The following is a 20337-nucleotide window of genomic DNA, read 5'->3' on the forward strand; positions in this document are numbered from 1 at the left end:
TGTCATGGTGTCGTGTGTTGTTTGGACGGCGCGCAGGTTTTGGTGGGGAGAGTGGAACGGCAAGGGCGTCCCAGCTGGCAAGGGTCTGTCACCGTCTCATAGCAAGTGCATACCAACAATGACTGGCCAGACTCATCATTATTTTCAGTGGTCTCTACCTAGCCAGTCTCCAGGGCTATCAGTAAACCGGATCAATGCACGGTTTCATGCCCCTCCCACCTAATACAAGAAAAACCTGAACAGGTCTGCAGACTACATCAAACCAAAAACTTGCAAAGTAGGTGGCCCAACGTCAACGTAGACTCCAGCGTGTTCGGTTTTTTTCCTAATTAGGCGTGCTCCTGTCTCCTACAAGTGGCTCTTAACCAACATGCCACCCTCCCAGACCTCGCCCTTCTCCAGCCTCTGCCAGCCGTCCACGGCACCGATCTCGACGCAGACCATGTTCTTGTAGCCGTCGTCGGGCGAGAAGTCGCCCATGGCCTTGGCCTTCTCGATCCACGGGTTCCAGGTAACGGTGTCCTTGACGTTGTCGCGGATGACGTCAAAGCGAGGCTTGCCGTCTTCGGTAATCGATGTCGTGTCCTGCTTGATGTCCTTGTATACGCGATCTGTCTCGCCGGTGATCTTGAGCTGGTTGTCGCTCTGGGTGTGGGTAGAGGCGTTGAGCACCTTGTCGACGTACTCGGTGCCAGAAAGGCCGGTGATAGCGATCTTGGACACGTCCTGGATCCTGAAGTAGGTGTGGAGCAGGAACTGGAACTCGAAGCTCTCCTCGCCCTCGTTGCGGACGGTGAGAACGGCCTGTAGGCTGTCCTTGCTCAGTGTGACGCTGTATACGAGGCCAAAGTCCAGTGGCCATGCCTTGCGCGACTCCTCGCTGAGCGACTGGCGGTCGAGGCCAAAGTCGAGCTTGACCGAGTTGGAGTCGAGAGCATCCTCCGCAGTCGACTTGCCCATGTACTCCCAGCGCGATCCACGCGCGAAACCGTGTTGTGGAAGCGACGAAGTGGCGTGTCCCTCTTTGGGGGGAGGACCGAAGACGGGGAATACGACGGGGATACCACCGCGTACAGGCTTCTTGCCAGTGAGATCGGCCGCGTCGCTCAACCAGAGGTTCTCAGTCTTTCCGCCGCTGCTCTTCCAGCTAGTAACAGTGGCTCCAAAGAGCAGTACCTCGACGCTCTCGCCAGATGGCAGTCTCGCGACGACCTTCTGGCTGCCACCCTCTCCAACGATATCGACCTGGGGGCCGGGTGCAGACGCGGTGGGCGCGTTCAGCGCTGATGGGCGGTTCGCACGGTCGACCATGATGACGATGTGTTGTTGCTGTAGCTCGAGGTGATGGTGGGGTATCTATTGTATAACTCGAAGCGGCTTGTTCGCGGGTTTGATTGATTGCTCGAACTGCAATTGGGAATTAGATGGTGAAATGGCAGGAAATCAATTGGGGACGGCTCACACTAATGGCAGCAGGCGGTATGGAGCTACTTGGTCTAGAAGGGAGGTGCTCGCAACGAGAGCCCTGGGGTGAGGGGCAACAGCTCATTGCCCCACCAACACCTGCCAGCATCCACGCATCACCCACCACCGCTGAAACACATAGCTTGTTTCATCTCGACTCTCTTACAGCCCGCTTAGCTGCTCCGTCAGAACATTATTGGGTCTTCGCCCTCTCGGTGCATATACTTCCATGCCGGCGATGCAGATCCACCAGAAGGGTGCATCTTCGCCTGCATATCTGGCGAACAACGGCCCGCGGTGTCCGGTTTACCGGTAAAGGCTGGTGAGCATTGTGGCCATGCTCCTTCACATGTGCATCTGTAAATAGCCTGAAGACATTTACATTCTCACCTGGCGACAAGAGAAGACCGCTCAGCCCCAGCCTGTACCCTGTTTCAGGTGAACTTCGAGGCCTCAATGTTCCGTTTAGGCTCATTCCGGTCGGCCATGAGATGGATATACATACGATGCTACCCTTGGCTTGTTGGCAGAGGCGTCAAACTGTATCGACGTTATGACAATTGCGCGGGATTCTCCTGTCGTTCGTGTCGATATCGTCACAACAAGTGAGCGTAACCTTGATACGTCTGAACTCAATGCTCATTTGATTGACTTCATCATTTCAGAGGTAAAATACTACCTTGTGCTACCTATGGCCGGCAGAGGTTCAGGGTAGCTCAACAGTCATCATTCACGGGACCGTCATTGGTGATGTGCAGCGAAAAGAACGAGAGCTCACTATTTCTTGATCTGCTGAACCCAGACTTTTTCTGTAATCACAAAAACAGTCGTCAATGGGCTGCCAGCTCTACAAGGTTGGCGTCGGGCCGAGTAGCGTGCCATGACTGCTGGGCCTAATTGGTGCGCCCAGCGGCTTCCCCCACTTCAACACCACAGCTAAGCCACCGCTAACGACCCGTAGAGTCTAGACAGAGCTGAAAACGCGTGGCTGACGGATCACCCGCTTTGTGCTATATGAGATGATGCCCCGCTTCCCTAGCTCAAAATGCTGCGCATCTCTGATCCCCCCGGCATAGACCCGCTAAGGTCTGGCACCTAGTGCGAACGATATACTTGAACGACTATTTAGAAGAGAAGAATAGGAGTTGGAAATGCCTTCCAAAGGTGTAAGATGTTTCACCTACATCGCAGTGGATGGAGTCGAGGTTGAGTACACGGTGCCAAAGGGGAACGTCAAAAAAGGCGACCAACACCAATTCCTTCATGACCATCTCGAAGTAGAGTCATCCAACCTACCCCATTTCAAGTTCACCGGAAACTTCGAGTTCATCGTTCGCCAGGACGGCCGCGAGCTCACAAAACAATGGGTCGCAATCAACAGCATGACCGGCAAGTTAGAAGACGGCTCAATGGTCAACATGGAACAAACCCCCAGCATCTTCGCCAACGACCTCATCATCTCCTACGGATTTTACGACGCCGGACCAGGTCTAGCCGAGCTACCAAAACAACACCAATGCTACGTGACCGTCACAAAGAACTACGAGAACTGGATGCGCGACGTCATCCCCCAAGGCTCAGACAAGTCCAACCGCCCCTTCCACAAGATGGTCCTCCCCTCCGCCCACGACATCGGTATGAACAACATGTCGAGTAGTCTCTCCCTCCTCAAAAACGCCGGCACAGGCATTATCAAAGAAGTCCTCGGCCGCAGTCTCCCCCACGCCCTCACCATCATCAACAAAGTCGGCGACGGCGCCATAAACCGGATCGCACCAGATATCATCCGCGCGCTAGCCATCACACAGAAAGATACTCTCGACACCATCCTCAAGATCGGGGCGCGCTACTTCGAGTTCCGCCCCGCGAAATGTCACCGTCAGATGCAGAAAGTCAGTCCCCTGGATGATACCTGGTATTTCCAACACGGCGCCATACCAGGAATGCCATATCGCGTGTTACTCGATCACATCACTCGTTTCCTAGTCGACCACAAAGACGAAATCATCGTTGTGCATAACCGGTGGGATGGCGTGCCAGGCGACTGTCCCCGCCCTAACGACGACGAACTACGAGATGCGCTCAACGATATCCTGCGCGATAAAGATCTCAAAGCGGGGAACCAGGAGGATATGATGCACAGAACCATTCACGACCTCCGCGAGTCTAAAACCCGGCTCATCATCCTAAAAGACTGCGGCCAAGTCTCGAACTACGACGACGCTGCAAACGCTACTCTGACCGGGGACTCGATGGTCGAGAAACTTCACTCCATGTGTGAAGACCCACCTAGAGGCCACCCGGTTACATTACTGCAGTGTCAGGCTACGGCAACGAATATTAGGGATGTGATTATTGCTAGTGTGCTTGATTCGGATGTTAGTACGAGTCCGATATTAGCGACGAAACCGGTGTGTGATCATAAGATTCTGCCGTTGTTGAAGGGGGAGGTGGGGAGGAAGTTGATGGGGGAGGAGGGCGTTGTTGTGATACTTAATGATTTCTTTGATGGGGCGACGGCGGATGTGGCGATGGGGTTGTGTAGGGAGAGGTTGGGGTAGATTGATGAGATAGTTTGGCGAGGAGTAGGAGATGGTAGGGGAAAGAAGCTTGAGTATCCAAGACATTATTAGGTATTGAGCTATGAGATCACATCCATCCCAAACTTCATCGACACAGCAGCACCCACAACTACGCACCCCCATGTTCCCCCGGCGTAAAATCCGTCGTCCCCAAATCCCTATTCCCCTGCACCACAAACCCATGCTCCTTCGTCAACCCATCCAAAAACCCATCCCCCACATTCAAATGATCCTTAACAATCTGCCTCGGCGTAATCCCCAACCACTGATTAACACTAATATCACTATACTGACTACTCTGCAACACCTCCAAATAAACCAACGTCTCGTTCCCCGTATTCTCAAGGTAATGCGCATTAGGCACAGGCACATAACCCACATCCCCAGCCGTAAAGTCGAATGTGCGGGATGCGGCGGGTGCTTCGTAGACGGTGAGGCGGGCGGAGCCGGCGATGAAGTAGGACCATTCGTCTGAGGTGGTGTGCCAGTGCATTTCGCGCATGGCGCCGGGTTCGACGGTTATGAGAGCCGCGGAAAAGGTGGATGCGATGGGGAAGGTGGAGGGGTCGAGGATCTTGATTGTGCCGCCGGGGACGCGGGCGGGGGCTTGCTGGCTCCAGTGGTAGGAGTATGCGCCTTCTTTTGGTATTACGCCAGCCGGACCCGTTACGTTCTGTTCAGAGATATTTTTTGGCGCGGGTGTACCGGGGAAGATCCACAACTGTTCCTGGGGCATGTTCTGCACTGTTTTGACCGACGTACGAAAGTTCTTGGCTATAACGGACTCTGGGTTCCGTAGCATGAGCTCGGATAGGAGGAAGGTGTTTTCTTCGCTGAAGGAACCGTCGTTGAAGATGAGTAGGAATTCGCAGCCGTTTTCGAAGGCTTGGATCGAGTGGGGGATTCCGGGGGGGAAGAACCAGACGTCGCCTTCTTGGACGTCGTCGACGAAGGTTTGGCCTGCTTCATTCATGGAGGCGATGCGTACGCTGCCGTTGAGCCTGAGGGTTGTTTGGTTAGCTTTGTTGGGGGACTGGGATGGGGAGGGATGTACATGTATGCCCATTCGCCTTGCTTGTGCCAGTGGAGCTCGCGGTAGGCATGGGGGCTTAGTCGCATGTTTGTTCCTGCCATGGCGACGGAAGAGGGCAGTTGATCGGTGTTTTGCGATCGTGCCCATCCTGCGCCTGCAAGGCCGTGACGGTTGTGACTGAGACCGAATGGCCATTTCGCATTGCTTACTTCTCCCATATCCGAGCCGGGTGGGGCGTAAATGTCGCTATTGAGACGATCATACGCTGGAGTACTGCAACGAGATATCAGCCACTGCACAGTCTTTGGGCATGTCCATGAACTTACCGTGGACCAGGTTCAGTCGGTCCTGTAGTACCTCCGCGGATCGGCTGTGGGTTCTTCACATTCGTAAGACCGATATACAATCCCAAATCTTCGTCTTCTGACTGCCCAGGTGCGAGCTCGAAGTCCTCAGGTGGGATGACTGTAGACTTCATGTCGACTGGGTTCGAAGGGTTGTACCCTTGTAAATCATCGGAACCGCGCAACGAGCCTGATGCCGAAGAAGGTAGTGGCATATTCAGGACTTGTGAGGGATCGACAGGTCCTGGCACTGATGAGCCGCCAGAGACTCCTGATGCCTGAGGTGCTGGTGCGGGTAGGCCATTGGCAAGACCTGCCAGGGAGTAGAGGAACGCGGCGGATGAGGAATAGAGCATTTTGGAGAGGAATTGCTCGTTGCAGTGCTAACTCACCGTGCAAATGCAGAATAGATGGACGGCTTACCCTCCTTTTTATACACAAGTGGGCGGAAGTAAAATCGTACCACCCCAATGCCTTCACCACTAACTCCACCAGGCATACGTCACATAAAGCGACATCATGACTATTGAAGATAGTAAGGTGACGGATACGCAGCCCTGGCATGCATGCGGCGATGAACGGTATCGTGCATGAGATATTCGATCAAGCTTGCCCATTCTGGCTATATTGTTTTGTCTATAGCTGGGGCTGTGGCTTTTCCGGGGGATGTCCACCAACTGCCGGCGACCTAGTGGTTCATGGTTGACTGAAGATTGGCTGCGGAGCATGAGGCTGACCACGAGTTCACGACAGGGGTCTGATTTGCTCGGATCTTGAATTATCCCCATCTTGTTGATCGTGACGGTGGTGACCGCGTAATGCTCTCAGTCTTGCATCATTGTCTTTCTTCGGAGACGGACTCGGTACCTCCCTAGGCATTGTGGTTTGCGGTCTTGAAAAAATCGAAGTAGATGCTTTCTTTGCTCTTCAAACTTGAACCTTTGAGCAATGGTGACCTTGCAGCCACTGGCGAGCTTCTGAGCTGACTGCGTTAGCTTACTCACAGTTCGTCCTCAGTAGTCTGATCTGCTATTCCCGAAGCGCTCCCATGCACACCGCGCGTTTTCGATGCAGTGCCGGAACGTGCCGGGACCAGAGTCCATCGCGGGAGGCAGCAAGGACCTGTAATGAGACCTCAATGTTGACCAAGAGTGTAGCTGAAAATGGAGGCAGGTGCGGCAGCAGGACTTGACTCTGCGTTCCCCAACACAGGGCGACTGCGCATATATGATGGCCCCATCACAGAGAAGGTGCGAAAGCAGACGAACAATGAATAGATACCGGCACTCACGCCCGTACTGAGTGGAGATGAGATGGCGTGTCAAGCTTTGCGGAGAAGGCTTGATTTGTGGCTACGGGTAAGCGGCAGAATCACGCTACGTCATCACGTGGCTGATTCCGGCTAGCGCGACGCTCAGCTCTCCTCCCAAACCTCAGTCGCGACAACTCTGCCTTCACTCCGGTCCGCATGCAAATGCACTCACAACAGCCAAACAAGAAAAATAGAGCGCCACAAATCTCTCAGCAAAGCTAACTTTCGTATTGCATTGCCTAGTATGCCCGAGTCTCCACGATATCCAGCCAACGCGTCTCGATCGCGTCGTCCACCACACTGTCACACCTCCAATCCCTTCCATCTCACCAGACGCTCATATGTATAGTGACATATCACACGTCTCGCGATGCCTTATTTTGCTCGAAGCAGAGCTAAGCCCGTCTCCGAACCTCCAGCTGTGAATGCTGCGCGTTGGACGCTCAGCGCCGAAAGCGCGAACACGCCAACACCTCTACCTTTCGTCAAGGTCTCCCGCAGTCTTCCTCAAATATACCTTGTATATCGAAAGCGCATTGACTTGGGCCGATGCGACCTGTGGGCCAGTGCTAGCGGATACTCTTCATTTCCTTCGAGGGCGATGTATGGAGTCAGCCTTGCTGACAGGCAGATGCAGTAAATCCATCAGCCGGTTCTCCGCATTGTTCCTCGGTCGGGTCAGAGCTTTACCATCGGGAACAGTGACCTGCTGTTCGCGACGTTGATCACGGCTCATCTCGGGGTTCGATGAGCCTACCCAGACGCGTCCCCGAACAGGGACAGGACCGGGTGCATTGTGTCGTATCAAGTTACAGGGAATGCCTGATTCTTGATCACGAAGTTCCTCCCCAATTGCCGAATAGTCGGCGAGAATGCCAGGCGGAACTTGGATGCTAGACTTGATAGCACCCATAAAGGCCTTTTTCAAGAATGCCTTCAGGAATTTCGGAGAAGGGGCATTGGCCATCTTCTTCTTCTTCAGGAACGCCTCAAGGAACTTCGGAGAAGGCGCATTGCCTACCGCGCCAGCGGCATCATCTACCTCTTCGTCGCGAGTTCCCCGAATATGCTCCATGAGACCCCCTGATCGACGAGCTGCGGCGTTCGATACAGAAACGTTGTCTTTGGCCATTACTTGAGCCGCTGGAATGCTGCCGGGCGTACGCTGAACTCGTGCAATTCCGCCAGCAGGAGAAGTCTTGCTTTTCAGCTCAACAGCCGAATCGCGGCGTTTTCGCTCCAGCGCAGCCAAAGTGGGAACACGGTGCCCCGCAAGCAGCGGCCGTGCGAACTCTTCTGGTCCTTCATATGCTTCACAGCCTGGTTCGCGGCTGTCTTGATACTCTACGAGCGCATCGTAAGGCTCGCGACATTCCTCGTCGAAGTCGTCGTGAGCGATGTTGTCGCTCACTGAAAGACGCCACAGCCGAATCCAGCGTTCAGACTTTGCCGCCCAATCCACTGGGCTGTCATGAAGATCGTCGTAGAATCGATGTTCTTTAGGAACTTCCTCGGGTTCAGCACGCGATGCTGGATATTCCGGCGATCTGTAGTTAAGAGCAGCATCGTCTTCCTCGGTCAGAAAATATGCCGCTCGATTAGGGCGTCGCCGTGAGCGAACGTGCTCCATGTGGTACCGGACAATGGCTTCAATGCCGCGAATGCCCATCTTCTGCTCCCACCACAGGTTCTTCGCCTTCAGGTACTCTGGATTGTCGCCAAAGTCATCCTCGGGATTAAGCAGCCCCTGTTCGCGCAGTGCCTCGGTGTCAAACTCCTGTTCATGATATAAGTCATACCAGAGTCCAATAATCATGTCTTCCTCGAGACCCTTCCGATCTCCAAGGATACTGCCGGCCTTACACTCGTGGGAACCGATTGCGACTAATTGATCGTAGTGTTCCGGGTGGGCGCGTAGCTTCTCCAGTCTATCCAGGATACCTTGAACGAATCCATCGTTTTCGCCCGGGAAATCGTGAAGGTGATCCCACTTTGCTTTAGGTACAGCCTCTAGTGGCAATCCTCCCTCAAAACGAGGCCGGTCGCAATCAGGGATCGGCGTCGTTCGTCGAATTTGCTCATCGTCGTTCTGGTAGTCGGCGAGCGCGCGGGCTGCTTCAATGCCCTTTTGGCAAGAGGAGAATTTCATCGGGTCGTCTGTCACATCTTTGCGCACTTTCATCGTCTCGTAGATGATCTTGCGCTGAGTACCGGAGCGAACTAGTCCAACAACGACGCGCTCATCTCCAAGAGGCAACGGAACTTTGTCGAAGTCTTCATTCCACACCGCTGGAAACTGACGAGGATACTCGAAACAACCAATGTTCAGGCGAGGCTCTTCCTCATCCACAACAGGTTCGAATTTCCTTGCGAGAAGATGCAAGTGTGGCTTGTGCTTGGACACATTGCAAGCTAGGTCCAGGAAGTGCTGTTGAAGCTCGTCGCTGACTTTGCTATCCTGGAAAGCTGGAAAGCCGGTATGACGTTTTGCATAGGTATCATGGAACTTTGCCATGATAATCTTGCTGCCATCTGGCATCTCGGTGCGGAAGTAAGTGTGGGTGTATGGCCAAGCACTCAGTTCTTCGCATCCAACGCCCATCTCTTCGAGAATCCCGTGGGTATACTCGTAGTCTTTGTACTCACCCTCATAGTCGAAATCGGAGTTCAGAGAGGACGAAGCCATGTCGTTCAGCAAGTCAAAGCCATCGTCATCTGCTTTTGGATGAGTGACCAACTCTCCGACTCCGCGGAACTTTGGGCCGAGCGACTTGATGTAAGCAGGACACTCGCAGTCTTCGCCATCGTCGTCTTCAATCATCTCAACATGGAGCTTCGAAGTCGCGGAGGTACGCAGTACGCTTCCGACGTTTGGAGATGTTGAGGGCGTATCCGCGGCAGACGACGGTGATGTGACCATTATAATGGGCGGGAAGAGCTTGTTGAGTGACTGCATGGTTTGACTGCAGTGATTTAGCATTTGGTCTGCATTGAACGCATCAGATGAAACTAACCTGGTAATGCCTGATATTGCGGCGATCTGCACAATGGGGTCTTCCTTTGTCGCAGCCGGTGTAAAGGTAGGCAAACGGTTGAGAAATCTGTGGGTGCGCTTCGTCTGGGCCAGCGCTTGCGGAAATGTTATAAGGGGGCGGTTGAGGCTGATGCCGGTGGAGCGGATAGCCCACCTACACGGCTGAGGCCCTTTCGTCGTGAACGCAGTGAGTTTCAGGCGAGTGTAATTGGTGCCGTGAGTTGATGTGGGTTGAAATTATTGGTGTGGTGTGATGGTGGTGCAGTAGACTCTGCAGCGCGAGCGTGGACATATATACCGAGCAGGATTTCAGGCGCAAAGGCGCAACCAGGAGCCACGCTCGGGCTAGCTCAGAGAGCAGCACAGACTACGGTGAATGAACGACTCGGGGCATCTAAATGGGCAGTGCTGCCTCGCGAGAACCCGATATTATCGTCCAGTGAAAGTGATTGACCGCACAGCCTAAGCATAGTTCCGAAGTGAAGCGGACTGTTCACAGCGATGGGGCATTATTTAGTATATAAGTGAATTGAAGCTAATAAGACTGATGGTTGGCGAGTTGGGTATATGCATTTATATGGCTAACATGAGCAAACAGGGATGGTGTTCATAGAACAGCAAACCGGGTATCAAACGCCGAACAAATCAAGAGGAATGAGTACATTCGAGACCGTCCACGATCTCGATCGAAACAGCGAATAGAGGAAGGACATGGGAGATAATAGTACAAATTCGTACCCAAGAGGGGCAAGTTCAAAGGCTCATTCCCAGTTTGCGCGCTGCATCGCAGCCTCGAAATCTGAGTTGATGGGGAAGTCGTGATACTGCTGTCGAACTGCAGGTATGAGGTCAGCTGGAGATCTAATAAGAGGGACAAGGAAGGGCATACCGGCTGGGATAGGAGCGGCACGCGCATTGCCAGCTATCAACGCTTTAGCCCGCCTAGATTGCACATTCTGTGCCAAGTCGTGACCCTGGTGTTGCTCTTGAGCAAAGTCTACCATCGGATGATATGCGGCATCGAGCTGCCCCCACATGCCGTGCGGCTCAGCCAGAGCATAGCAATGCTCTAGACACTCCTGGCATCGAGTAACGATGTGGCCGTGCGGAAAGCAGTGTGTACAGCCGATCTGACTCGTATTCATCATCCTGCTCGCCATCGTCTGAGGCGTAAACTCAAGTTGATGCAAGCGACCGTGCTCACACCGAGGGGGGAGCAGACGGTAAGGAATCTCCGAGAAACCGATGGTAGTCTGAAAACCGGGAGGGTAGAACGAGGACGTCATTCCTGGAGCAGGAAGTAAACCACCAGGATGGCTGATGCGCTCGTTGATGTCTTCAACTGATGTGTCGACTAGAACAAATATGTTGTTCGTGATCGTCCTGTGCACCTCACAGTTCTGAACGATCTCCTGGGAACGAGGCGGTGTCGCATGCTCGGAAAGATGACGAAATAACACCAGGCCAGCCATGGCATCGTGGAGTTCGCTACCGTCGAGGACTTCCATCGGGAAAGCTGATTCAAAGCCCTTCATCTCCTTGTAGTTGTGCTCCTTTTCGTCGCGGTAACTGCCGAGTGCTGACATGGCGACTTGTCCGCATGGACACTCATGGAAAACATTTGGATCAAGTAGGTCGCCTTGGTCAATATCTTCCATCCAGTCGGGTATCCGCTCGTAGCTTTCGAGCAAGGCGTGCTCTGGTTTGCCCTTCGTGGCTTCACGAATGAATGAAGGTTTGAAGTCGATGTTCCAGTTACGCATGTTGTAGTCTGCGATGCCTTCGTTGATCGCCATCTCTTCATATTCCGTGAGATATGGTCGGCAAGGGTGATCCAGTCCCACATAATGGCGTACATCAAAGTGACATGCAGGGGTAAACTTCTTCCGGTTCCCCTCGATGATGCGTTTGACGTCCTGCAATGTCTTGATGGGTGAACCGGGCGCGACGATAGTACCAGGACAAATGAGAAGCCATTGCAATTCGAGCTCCTGAAGGAGGGCATTCTCGCCGTCTTTTAATCGAGTCTTGATAAGCGTATCCAGAGACTGGGCTCCAATCGCGGCTTTCAGATCGTCGGAAAGATGCGGCGCCAAAGCCTGTAGTAGGAAGCGGATGTCCAGCGCATCTGCTTTGACAGGTCGTCCAAACCAGCCGTCCACATCCTCGTATGTCTGACCATCACCATCAATGAAGATAGGCTCAAGATGATTGGCCAGACGTTCGTTGTAAAGTCGACCACCCGGGGCCCACTGATCAGTGTCATTGAAGACAAGGTTGCCATGCTGACGCTGAATTGCTGCTATCTGGTCACTGCTGGAGCAAGCAGCTTCGACAGCGTCTTCATCTCCGACGATTTCGCACTGGGGTTCGGTAGTGTGGGAGATCCCGGTAGATCCTTGAACACTTGGTGCGATGGCGGTAGTGAGAGGCAGATTCTCTTCGTTTCCAAGAGACGACATCCACTGGTCGCTGCCTGCAGACATATCCCGAAAGCTGGCTAACCACTGTGGCACTTTGGACTCTTCATGAGCGGTCTGTCGGTCGAGGATCATTGCCTCAATTAAGGGCACGATGTCTCCAGTCGTACAAACACCGCAAGACGTGTCGTCGTCTACAATCGGTGACGGCTGAGCTGACTGCTGTTGCTGCTCATGCACCTGGAACCCACCGAACACTAACCATACCAGGCCGGCAAAGGGAACAAGAGTGAAGATGATCTCAGCGGCACATCGTACTATCCATAGTACAAAGAACGCGCAGACCACGAAGATAGCGAACTTCCCAACGAGCGATGGTTGGCCAGTAGCGTCGATGGTGGTCGAGCATCCATCGACCTTGGCCCGCTGCTGGAGCCCCCGAAGGCCCTTGGTGGTGGAATGTTTGGCGTAAAACTCAGATCCAAATACCTCAGGCTGTAAGGTATGGGGGCCGCGCGACTGGAAGTCGCCGAAGGCTCGCACTTGAGACGAATCCGAAGCAGCGAATGACCGGCGCGACATGCTCGGCGCCCGTGTGCTGGGGGCGGCGGACGTGTACGTAGTTGCGGACCAGTACGACATGGACGTTTGGATAGCCTGGCCTGCGTATCGTGCACGCTCACTGGGAAGAGTCAGGGGATATATCGTATAGTCGGAGAAGCAATCACTAACCTTGGATGAGCGGATGATGCGCGATCATCGCTTGTGACCGCAGCAGCGGGCGCCATAGCTACTGTTGGTACCTTTTTGGCGTGGATACAGGCTCCGTATACCACACAGACAGCCTGTATGTCGATAGTGGAGATGGAACCGGCGCGCTTGTTAGCTGTGCAAAGCTGCAGTTACTGGTAGAGTAAATGCGAGCTTGCGAGAAGTGGTGGTGGCCCATCGCTCGGAGGCTGAAAGGACCCCTGGGTTAAGTAGAGGGTAGTGTCAGCTGTAGCGCTGACTACACTAGCTCCACGCTAGTTGCACCTGCGAGTGAATGCACGTGAATGGGCTTGTGCGACCGTCACGTACGGGCTTGGCAGAGTTCCTCATGTTTGCGTCGCTCATGTTTGCGGATGGAGTATATATCGTAATGATGCTAGAAAGCTATAGTAGGCACTATAAGTATATGATGACTCAAGCGTAACACTGCGCAACGATATAAGTACATCGATGCGCTCAGCTAAGTGTTTGCTGCTTGTAAAACTTACGTTCAACCATGTTGTCCAAACACCTAGCATTTGGGCTTCATAAGAATGTTCGAAATGGTCCAGAAGCTTCGGTTCGACCAGTATGCCACTCTTCTCCAGACCACTGGCTTTGTCCGCGCCGTTGGCCATCGAGAAACAGGGGTTTGGATGAGCAGAAAGCATCGTGGGAAGTAAGCCTTGCGTAGGGAGTAGGTCATAATCTGAACGGAGACGTGTACCGGCAAGAGAGGAGAGCTCTGGTCATAAATGAGAAGAGTGAGATGGGGTTACTTCAGCCGGACAGCATCTTCTTAACCAGGACTGAAGTACCGGTGGGTAACGATTAAAAAGGTGAAAAAGTGACGCTCACGCGTACGATCGTGAGAGCAGTCGGATAATTAAAAAGATATAAGAATGAGGGCATTACAAGAGTCGAATTACTCTCTATTAATAGTAGGTAGGTCATGGGGTATCGTAACAAAGTGATGTCAAAGTGTGTGGCCTGAACAAAAGAAAAGTCTCGGATCTACCTCGACACACGCGGGTTTTCGTCTACCAGCATCTCAGTGCTGTTCTCCCTTTGTGTTTCCTTGCGGGATATATCGTCCGCCCAGGTGGCCTGCGAAGCGGGCGTTCTCCAGCCGCTCAGCCTCCTCCCATCGGCACCATCGACTTCTACGTGGATGTCCGTAACGACTTGAATGTCTCTCGCGTCCTCGCTCGAACCATTAGAACGCTTCGTTACGTCTAGAACGTAGTCGTCTTTGGTGCGCAGCGCCTTGCTGCCACCCCTGCTTCCGTAGGTACGAGCGCCCTGTGGGCGAGAGTGGGAATATGCGCTGCGGTGTCTTGACGGGAACGCCCTTGGAAGCCAATGTGTGATCAAAGGCCTGAGCAACGGCAGGCAGGCGCAAATAATGCCGACGTTGGTCTCAACGGAGCTCCATGTCGCCGCAGGCGGGTTGTCGTAACTAGGATCAGCCGAGTTCGAGATCGCGACGAGAGATTGTAGACGGAGAATTGAGACTAGGCAGACACTGCAGGATCGCGCGTTAGTGTGACCTCTTTGTAACAGTTGATGGTAGGGGTATGCCCGCTGAGTAACTCATCACGAGAAGAGCCGGTGGTACAGTGATGCACCGTGCGATAATCGAGTGAGCTTCGTGTTACACCTTGTAACAGACATCAGGCGCTCGCAAGACGGCCCGAATGGACAAAACAAAGTAACAGCAGGGAGGAATACTCACAATCCGCCAACTGCGAAGATGGAGATGAGTCCAATCTTCTGCCTCTTGCCGAGGTTTAACTTCTGGATGACCGGAATAGGAAGAAGGATGATCGCGAAATCGGTAAGGATGTTGATGGCGGCGTTTGTGAACCAGACAGCGAATTGGTTAAGACAAGTAGACTTCTCGTGAGTCCAGAAAGCTCGTACAGGTGTGCAGGTGAAGATACTGGAGAAGACTGTCCAGATGGTGTAGGCAACGACAACGGCCATTGTGAGCCAGTTCGCGATCTGGAACTTCTTGGTCGGGAAGATGCGTCGATACTGAAGGAGCATGGATCCTTTGGTCAAACCGAGCGATAGGTAATATACGATGAGACTGGACCAGAATGTCTATCGCTTGATGTCAGCAAAGCCTTGAAGTACATGATGAGAGTGTCGCACCCTCAAAAACTTGACCATATGATCAGGTGTGATTGTGTCGATGTGTCTGCCCATACCATATTCGGCTTCTACATCTTGTCAGTGTCTGTAAGATAACATAGTCAGGAGTGTACTAACGGATACCAATGGCGATTGTTAGGCCAATGGAGCAGAGCTGGCAGAAGATTAGCAAGAGCATACACAACATGACGTAGTAATAAACTTACCATTGCGAGAGCGATGCCGGCATCTTCGATACCCACGCATCGAATTATAAAGAAGCGCGTGTACAGTCGAAGGGCGACAGTGATGAGAGCCAGACCAGTGAAGACAGAAGAGATCTCGACCGCTTGCTTGCCCCTCGGGTTATCAGATAATGATCCAGCCATGATGTGATAGCGTAGGTCTCAAGACGACCAGATAAGGTGAATCAGGCTGCTTTTGTGGGAAACATAGAGTATTTCACAGCTGCCCAGATCCCTGAACGAGATGGGTGGTATGGGCTTCGTCGGTGGCTTTACCTTTAACCACACTTATGCACGTACCCACCTTCCGTACGCCCACCGAACAGTGACATTCGCCAATTACTCCGCGGGTGCCAGGGTCTGCAGCCCTGTCAGGAAACCTTCGGCATGGCCACGAGTCGAAAACGCGAGAGCAACGAAGTGTGTGAGATCGGTCTCAACACGTCCCGTGCGACGTTCCGGTTTTCCCGGGATCTACAGAACGCAGAGAACCCAGTCCCTGCACAATGGTGAGCTGTTCGGCTGTCACGAAAAGTTGGAGAAGTAGCTCCAACTTCAAGCGGCACGCGTGCGCAAAAGTTGTGTATGGTTCGACCTTGAGCAGTTCGTGTTCATTCGTTTTGTGATGGCGGCTATGGTGTCACCAACCATGTTTGCCGGATGTAGTGTTTCAGCCCGATGCATAGGGCTCCTTCGGCCGCCAGCATCCTGGGAAGTGAGATCGTGATATTACACACGGGCTAAGGAGTCGTGGATGCGATTCCATCTCGAGCGTCGTACCGAACCAGAGCGGTAAAGGATGCAACTGAGGACTCGGGAAGATCAGTCGAAAAAGCGGAGTGTACACACACATGCAGGAACGTGGCACGGCTTGCGTGATGTCGTACAGGAGACGGTAAACTCTCATTCGCGGATTTTGTAAGCGAAGACTAAAAACTTTGTGTGGGCAAAACCATGATCATCCTTCGCGTTTGCAGGCTGCAGCTAGAGACGCACGGGGCGGACCTAGAGACGGACTTGCGCACGCAATGCGCTTTTTCAATCTCTACCTCGCCAAAGTACGAAGCTTTAGAAATTGACGGCACGAACACCATCGCGAGCCGTCTGGAAAGGAGCTTTCATGTGCTGAGTTTGAATTGAATTGGTTGAGGCCCGGGCCGGGACCCTAGTGCCAACCCCATGAAAATGACAGGACGCTACAGTATATCCTACGTCGCAGTCAGCGAGACGGCTCTGCCACTTGACATGCTTGGTTCCTACTCCGTTGACCTATGATGGTCTCACAGCTGCGTTGCTAGAAAGCGAGCAGAAGCAGTATGGCCCTGAAAATCTGCAGATCAGTCATCAGCAGAGCATGCAGCTGCTCAAGACCGTTAGAAGTCGCCGAGGCATGTCGAATACAGGTGGAGACATCAGAAATTGGACAAGATCAACTTCCACTAAACATTTGGTGAGCAGAATAACTGTGGCTCCAGGAGATGTGCGGGTAGCTTTTAGACCGGATCTTTAGCTGTACGCGAGCCGCGATGACCCGGCGGCGGCCTTTTCTCGCTGAGACCTGCTGTGGAGATTATCAACGGGTCGTAGCTGACTATGCGCGCGGGATGAGCTCTCTTTCTGTCTGTGGCTTCCTCACATAGATGAAGCTCCATATAGGCTGTACAGCGGTGCCGTTGACACTTTGTTGTTTCTGAGATTCTCCTTGCTTTTCTTTCCCCGCGGAACCAGGATTGAGTCGGTCCTTCTGCCCGGTAAAGATCTGAGCCTGAGGATGCGTCCGACAGTGAGGGCCTTAGCCTGGGCGCGCGCTGTGACATGAGGATCGTCGACAGCGTAGCGTTACAAAAGGGCATGGTGTCGTGGGAACAGAGCGGACCCCTTCTCCACAAGTCACGATTCGAAGGCGTCCCCAGCGGCTGGGCACCACGCGACGCCAAGGCGCTAGTGCGATTCGGCATCGGCCGGGTGTCCGACAACTCTCAACTTGTCAATCTTCATGTCAATCACCTTCAAAGAGGACTCGTGCGCAGCCCTACACACCGTTCAGGCGAGCGACATCATAGTGTTATCGAACCGCCAATCATATGTGGGTGCATGCAGCCCACGCGAGAAGAGCTGCACATATGCCGAGTCGACAGTGGCCCGCGCGTAAGCACCAGGTTGTCTGCTCGCCCATTGGAGCTTCCCCTTTCCTACCAGACATCTTCGATGGCGGTTGAAACTGTTTGCATATCGCTAAGACTCCGATACCCGCTACGTTTCTGTCCACGTAACAGGAAGATGCCGTTTTGCAGCTGATACCCAACGCTCCCGCTTGGCGCTTACTGTGACGCATTCGTCCAACTTACGTACAACGACGTGCAACGGTTTTTGCTTCTGTCACAACGAAGGGGTGCCATTATGTCAGTACGTTGCGTGGACCCTCTTTTTGCGCTTGCTTCCGCGCTTGTTGTGGAGGGCGTTCTTTGGCAGCCCGGCTACGTTGTCCGCTGCCGCAGTTCCAGAAAAGCGAGGCGACGCCGCACCCGCGGACCCTTCGTTGGCTCACAGTGGCGCAATGCTGTACGCCGCTGATTCTAAGTTCATTGGATGTTTGCTTTTCAGGGCGATGTCCTGTTAGCCTCCGAGGACCGAAAGCTACCGAGTACCATTGAACACGTACCGTGCTTCATGTTCTCGCTCGGCGCTATTGTGACTCCAACGAGACCAGCTCAACGGAGCAAATTTCGGAGTCTCATCACCCGATCCCAAGAGAGGAATTGGGAACTGTCAAAACGGGTCAGCATCGTGGAGTTGACCCAAATCGTAGGGCTTGGGTCAGCCTGTTCGGTGGATCAACGGTCGATCTATCGAAAACCCTAACCTTTACCGTGGTGTCTTTACGGTACCCATGATAACTACTCCAGGAGTCCAGGAAATTCCCGCACATTGTCGTCAGGCTCATTTCCTCTATTCCCCAACGGCTACTTGCTTACGACGACACCCCTCTTAACGCAGCACTGCCACTTCCCGCGATGTAAGCAGTGTCCAGGTACCGCCGCATCTCCAGGTAGCCCCTCTTCACAGACGCGTTACGTACCTATGCTTGAAGACGGATTACCATCGTTGGCCAGGGTAGCCCTGTAAGTAACATTGAAACTGTACCACTGAAGCCTGAGTATCACCAGCCGGGACGGATCAGAGCCATGTGCCGGAGGATGGGATTAATGCGCATAGTGAAGATTGTGAACAATAGCCGCGAGACTTCGCCGTTGGAGATGATTGTGGGATGGAAGTATGTTACCGACAGTCTAATGATCGTAGTAATGAGCTAACAATGCTAGAACCAGATAGCACAAAGATGGTCCATCCTTGCCTTCGAAGACACTACTACCCGGCGGCAACGTCACAATGCGACATAAGCTCTCGACTTCCATTTTCTACAGCTGAACCCCAGCTTTCCAATTATGCGATGGACGGCATTCACATGGTCCTACCGTGTCTCTACATCCATATCCATGTCCTCTGGGATCGCCTCGACGAGTATCACGGCAGAACTCACGAGGACGCTGTGGTGCAAAGCCTTCGACTGATCCGAGACATCAGCAAAGGGGCCTCTTGCTTCCAGTAATGCAAGCTCTTAGTCCTGCGCCTCCCCAGATGAGGTGGGGCCTTGCGGCCAAGCGATGTCTTCGATACCCGATACGAGCGCTGGGGTCACGCAGAGACAGACACGATACCGGGCGTCCTCAGATACTGCGGTCATTTGCTTCGGGTCAACGCTGTTCCCGGGCGTACACACTCGATCTGCAAATCGAGAAGCTCCAGCTTCGATCGCATGAGTTCGCACGGCTAGGTCTTAGGCTTGAATTTGTCCCGCACTTCATTCCAAAAGAGATGTCTCGCAAACTATTCATGGAAGACAGCGGATTATTTTTCCCGCTAATGCAAGGACTTGACAGTCTTTAAGATGGCTATTCTCGATTCTTTTGATAGTCGCTGGCTTGTCTAGGCGTTTCACTGTGTGAAGGTCACCTTGGCTATGGTTAGCTTCATCATCTCGAATCGAGCGATGTATTTGGAAATTTCCAGTAATTGGTACGTTGTCAATCTGTACTTGCTGTAGATTGTCTAGCTTGCATCAAGTACAGATATCCACTTCTCTTTCAACTGTGCTTTGGCGGTTTGGGCTGAGCACGAGCAACATCATTGTGAAGTGCATGGAGTGAACAAAGCCGTACGAAGAACTGGAGGCCCTTTGTTGACTATTGTGGCTGTGTTCACAGTCATTGTTCTACGTTGTCGCTTATAGACATTGTGAACGCATACTGATACTTATATTTTGTACACAATGTCTTGTGTAGGGCCATGCCCGTTGAGACAACCTTCGCTGAAGAGAAATGCGAGTCTCACTACCAGTGTCTCGTATGTGCACCGATACTTTTCATTTCCATGCGGCTCTTGTAGTCCCCTTTCACGATAACGTCACTATTTTGATAGGTTTTGAATGAATGCTCACTGGATACAAGCAGGAAGGGGATAGGGACCAGCTGAGGCCGGTTGCGCATTTGATTCACCAGCTGCCAAGTTCGCCTTCTCGCTCTCTGCTTACGGCCTTTGCTTCGTCTCAAAGAATGTAAAGTCCGACCAAACCCAGGTGTAAAGCCTCCACAGCATCAGCTCAACCATGTTCCATCGACTAGACCACCTGCCAACCCAACGCGGCCTAGATAGCTCCTTCTTTAGCTACACGACGCTCGATGACCTGCCTCATCGATCCTACGCCCTCTACCTCCTGCGACGATGTGCCTACATGGTCGGACCTATCATGCGTCGGCATGGCTGGACTGTCCCAATGCTGCATGAGCTCTCGCAGTACTCTTCCTGCCATGGCAAGTCCCTGACTCAAAAGCAGTACGGCATAGATCGTTATGGGAAAACCACAACCGAGATCATCCCGTTGAACATACAGTTACGTTTACGTGACGATCGCGATCCACGTCGTTTCGTCCATATGAATGACTTGGTAAGGACGATG

General features: G+C 53.0%; 6 protein-coding genes across 6 annotated transcripts; 1 reads left to right on the top strand and 5 right to left on the bottom strand.

Annotated features, from left to right (window-relative positions):
* Positions 1–348: 348 nt before the first annotated feature.
* On the bottom strand, positions 349–1311 carry J4E79_007241 (uncharacterized protein; the record flags this gene model as incomplete). The annotated part of the gene is made up of 1 exon (XM_049356108.1): positions 349–1311. The coding sequence occupies one exon, from the start codon at positions 1309–1311 to the stop codon at positions 349–351; it is 963 nt and encodes a 320-aa protein (XP_049209562.1).
* Positions 1312–2615: 1304 nt separating this feature from the next.
* On the top strand, positions 2616–4025 carry J4E79_007242 (uncharacterized protein; the record flags this gene model as incomplete). Its single annotated transcript, XM_049356109.1, has 1 exon — positions 2616–4025. One exon carries the CDS (start codon positions 2616–2618, stop codon positions 4023–4025), a length of 1410 nt encoding a protein of 469 aa, XP_049209563.1.
* A 130-nt stretch (positions 4026–4155) lies between these two features.
* On the bottom strand, positions 4156–5779 carry J4E79_007243 (uncharacterized protein; the record flags this gene model as incomplete). Its single annotated transcript, XM_049356110.1, has 3 exons — positions 4156–5047; positions 5101–5352; positions 5406–5779. The coding sequence occupies 3 exons, from the start codon at positions 5777–5779 to the stop codon at positions 4156–4158; spliced, it is 1518 nt and encodes a 505-aa protein (XP_049209564.1).
* A 1539-nt stretch (positions 5780–7318) lies between these two features.
* On the bottom strand, positions 7319–9691 carry J4E79_007244 (uncharacterized protein; the record flags this gene model as incomplete). The annotated part of the gene is made up of 1 exon (XM_049356111.1): positions 7319–9691. The coding sequence occupies one exon, from the start codon at positions 9689–9691 to the stop codon at positions 7319–7321; it is 2373 nt and encodes a 790-aa protein (XP_049209565.1).
* An 839-nt stretch (positions 9692–10530) lies between these two features.
* J4E79_007245 (uncharacterized protein) lies at positions 10531–12771 on the bottom strand (the record flags this gene model as incomplete). Its single annotated transcript, XM_049356112.1, has 1 exon — positions 10531–12771. The coding sequence occupies one exon, from the start codon at positions 12769–12771 to the stop codon at positions 10531–10533; it is 2241 nt and encodes a 746-aa protein (XP_049209566.1).
* Positions 12772–14670: 1899 nt separating this feature from the next.
* J4E79_007246 (uncharacterized protein) lies at positions 14671–15464 on the bottom strand (the record flags this gene model as incomplete). The annotated part of the gene is made up of 2 exons (XM_049356113.1): positions 14671–15045; positions 15303–15464. 2 exons carry the CDS (start codon positions 15462–15464, stop codon positions 14671–14673), a joined length of 537 nt encoding a protein of 178 aa, XP_049209567.1.
* Between the last annotated feature and the right edge of the window lie 4873 nt (positions 15465–20337).

Source organism: Alternaria viburni (genome assembly GCF_023758015.1).
Source record: "Alternaria viburni strain BMP 2772 chromosome Unknown scaffold_15, whole genome shotgun sequence".
Taxonomy (NCBI): Eukaryota; Fungi; Ascomycota; class Dothideomycetes; order Pleosporales; family Pleosporaceae; genus Alternaria; species Alternaria viburni.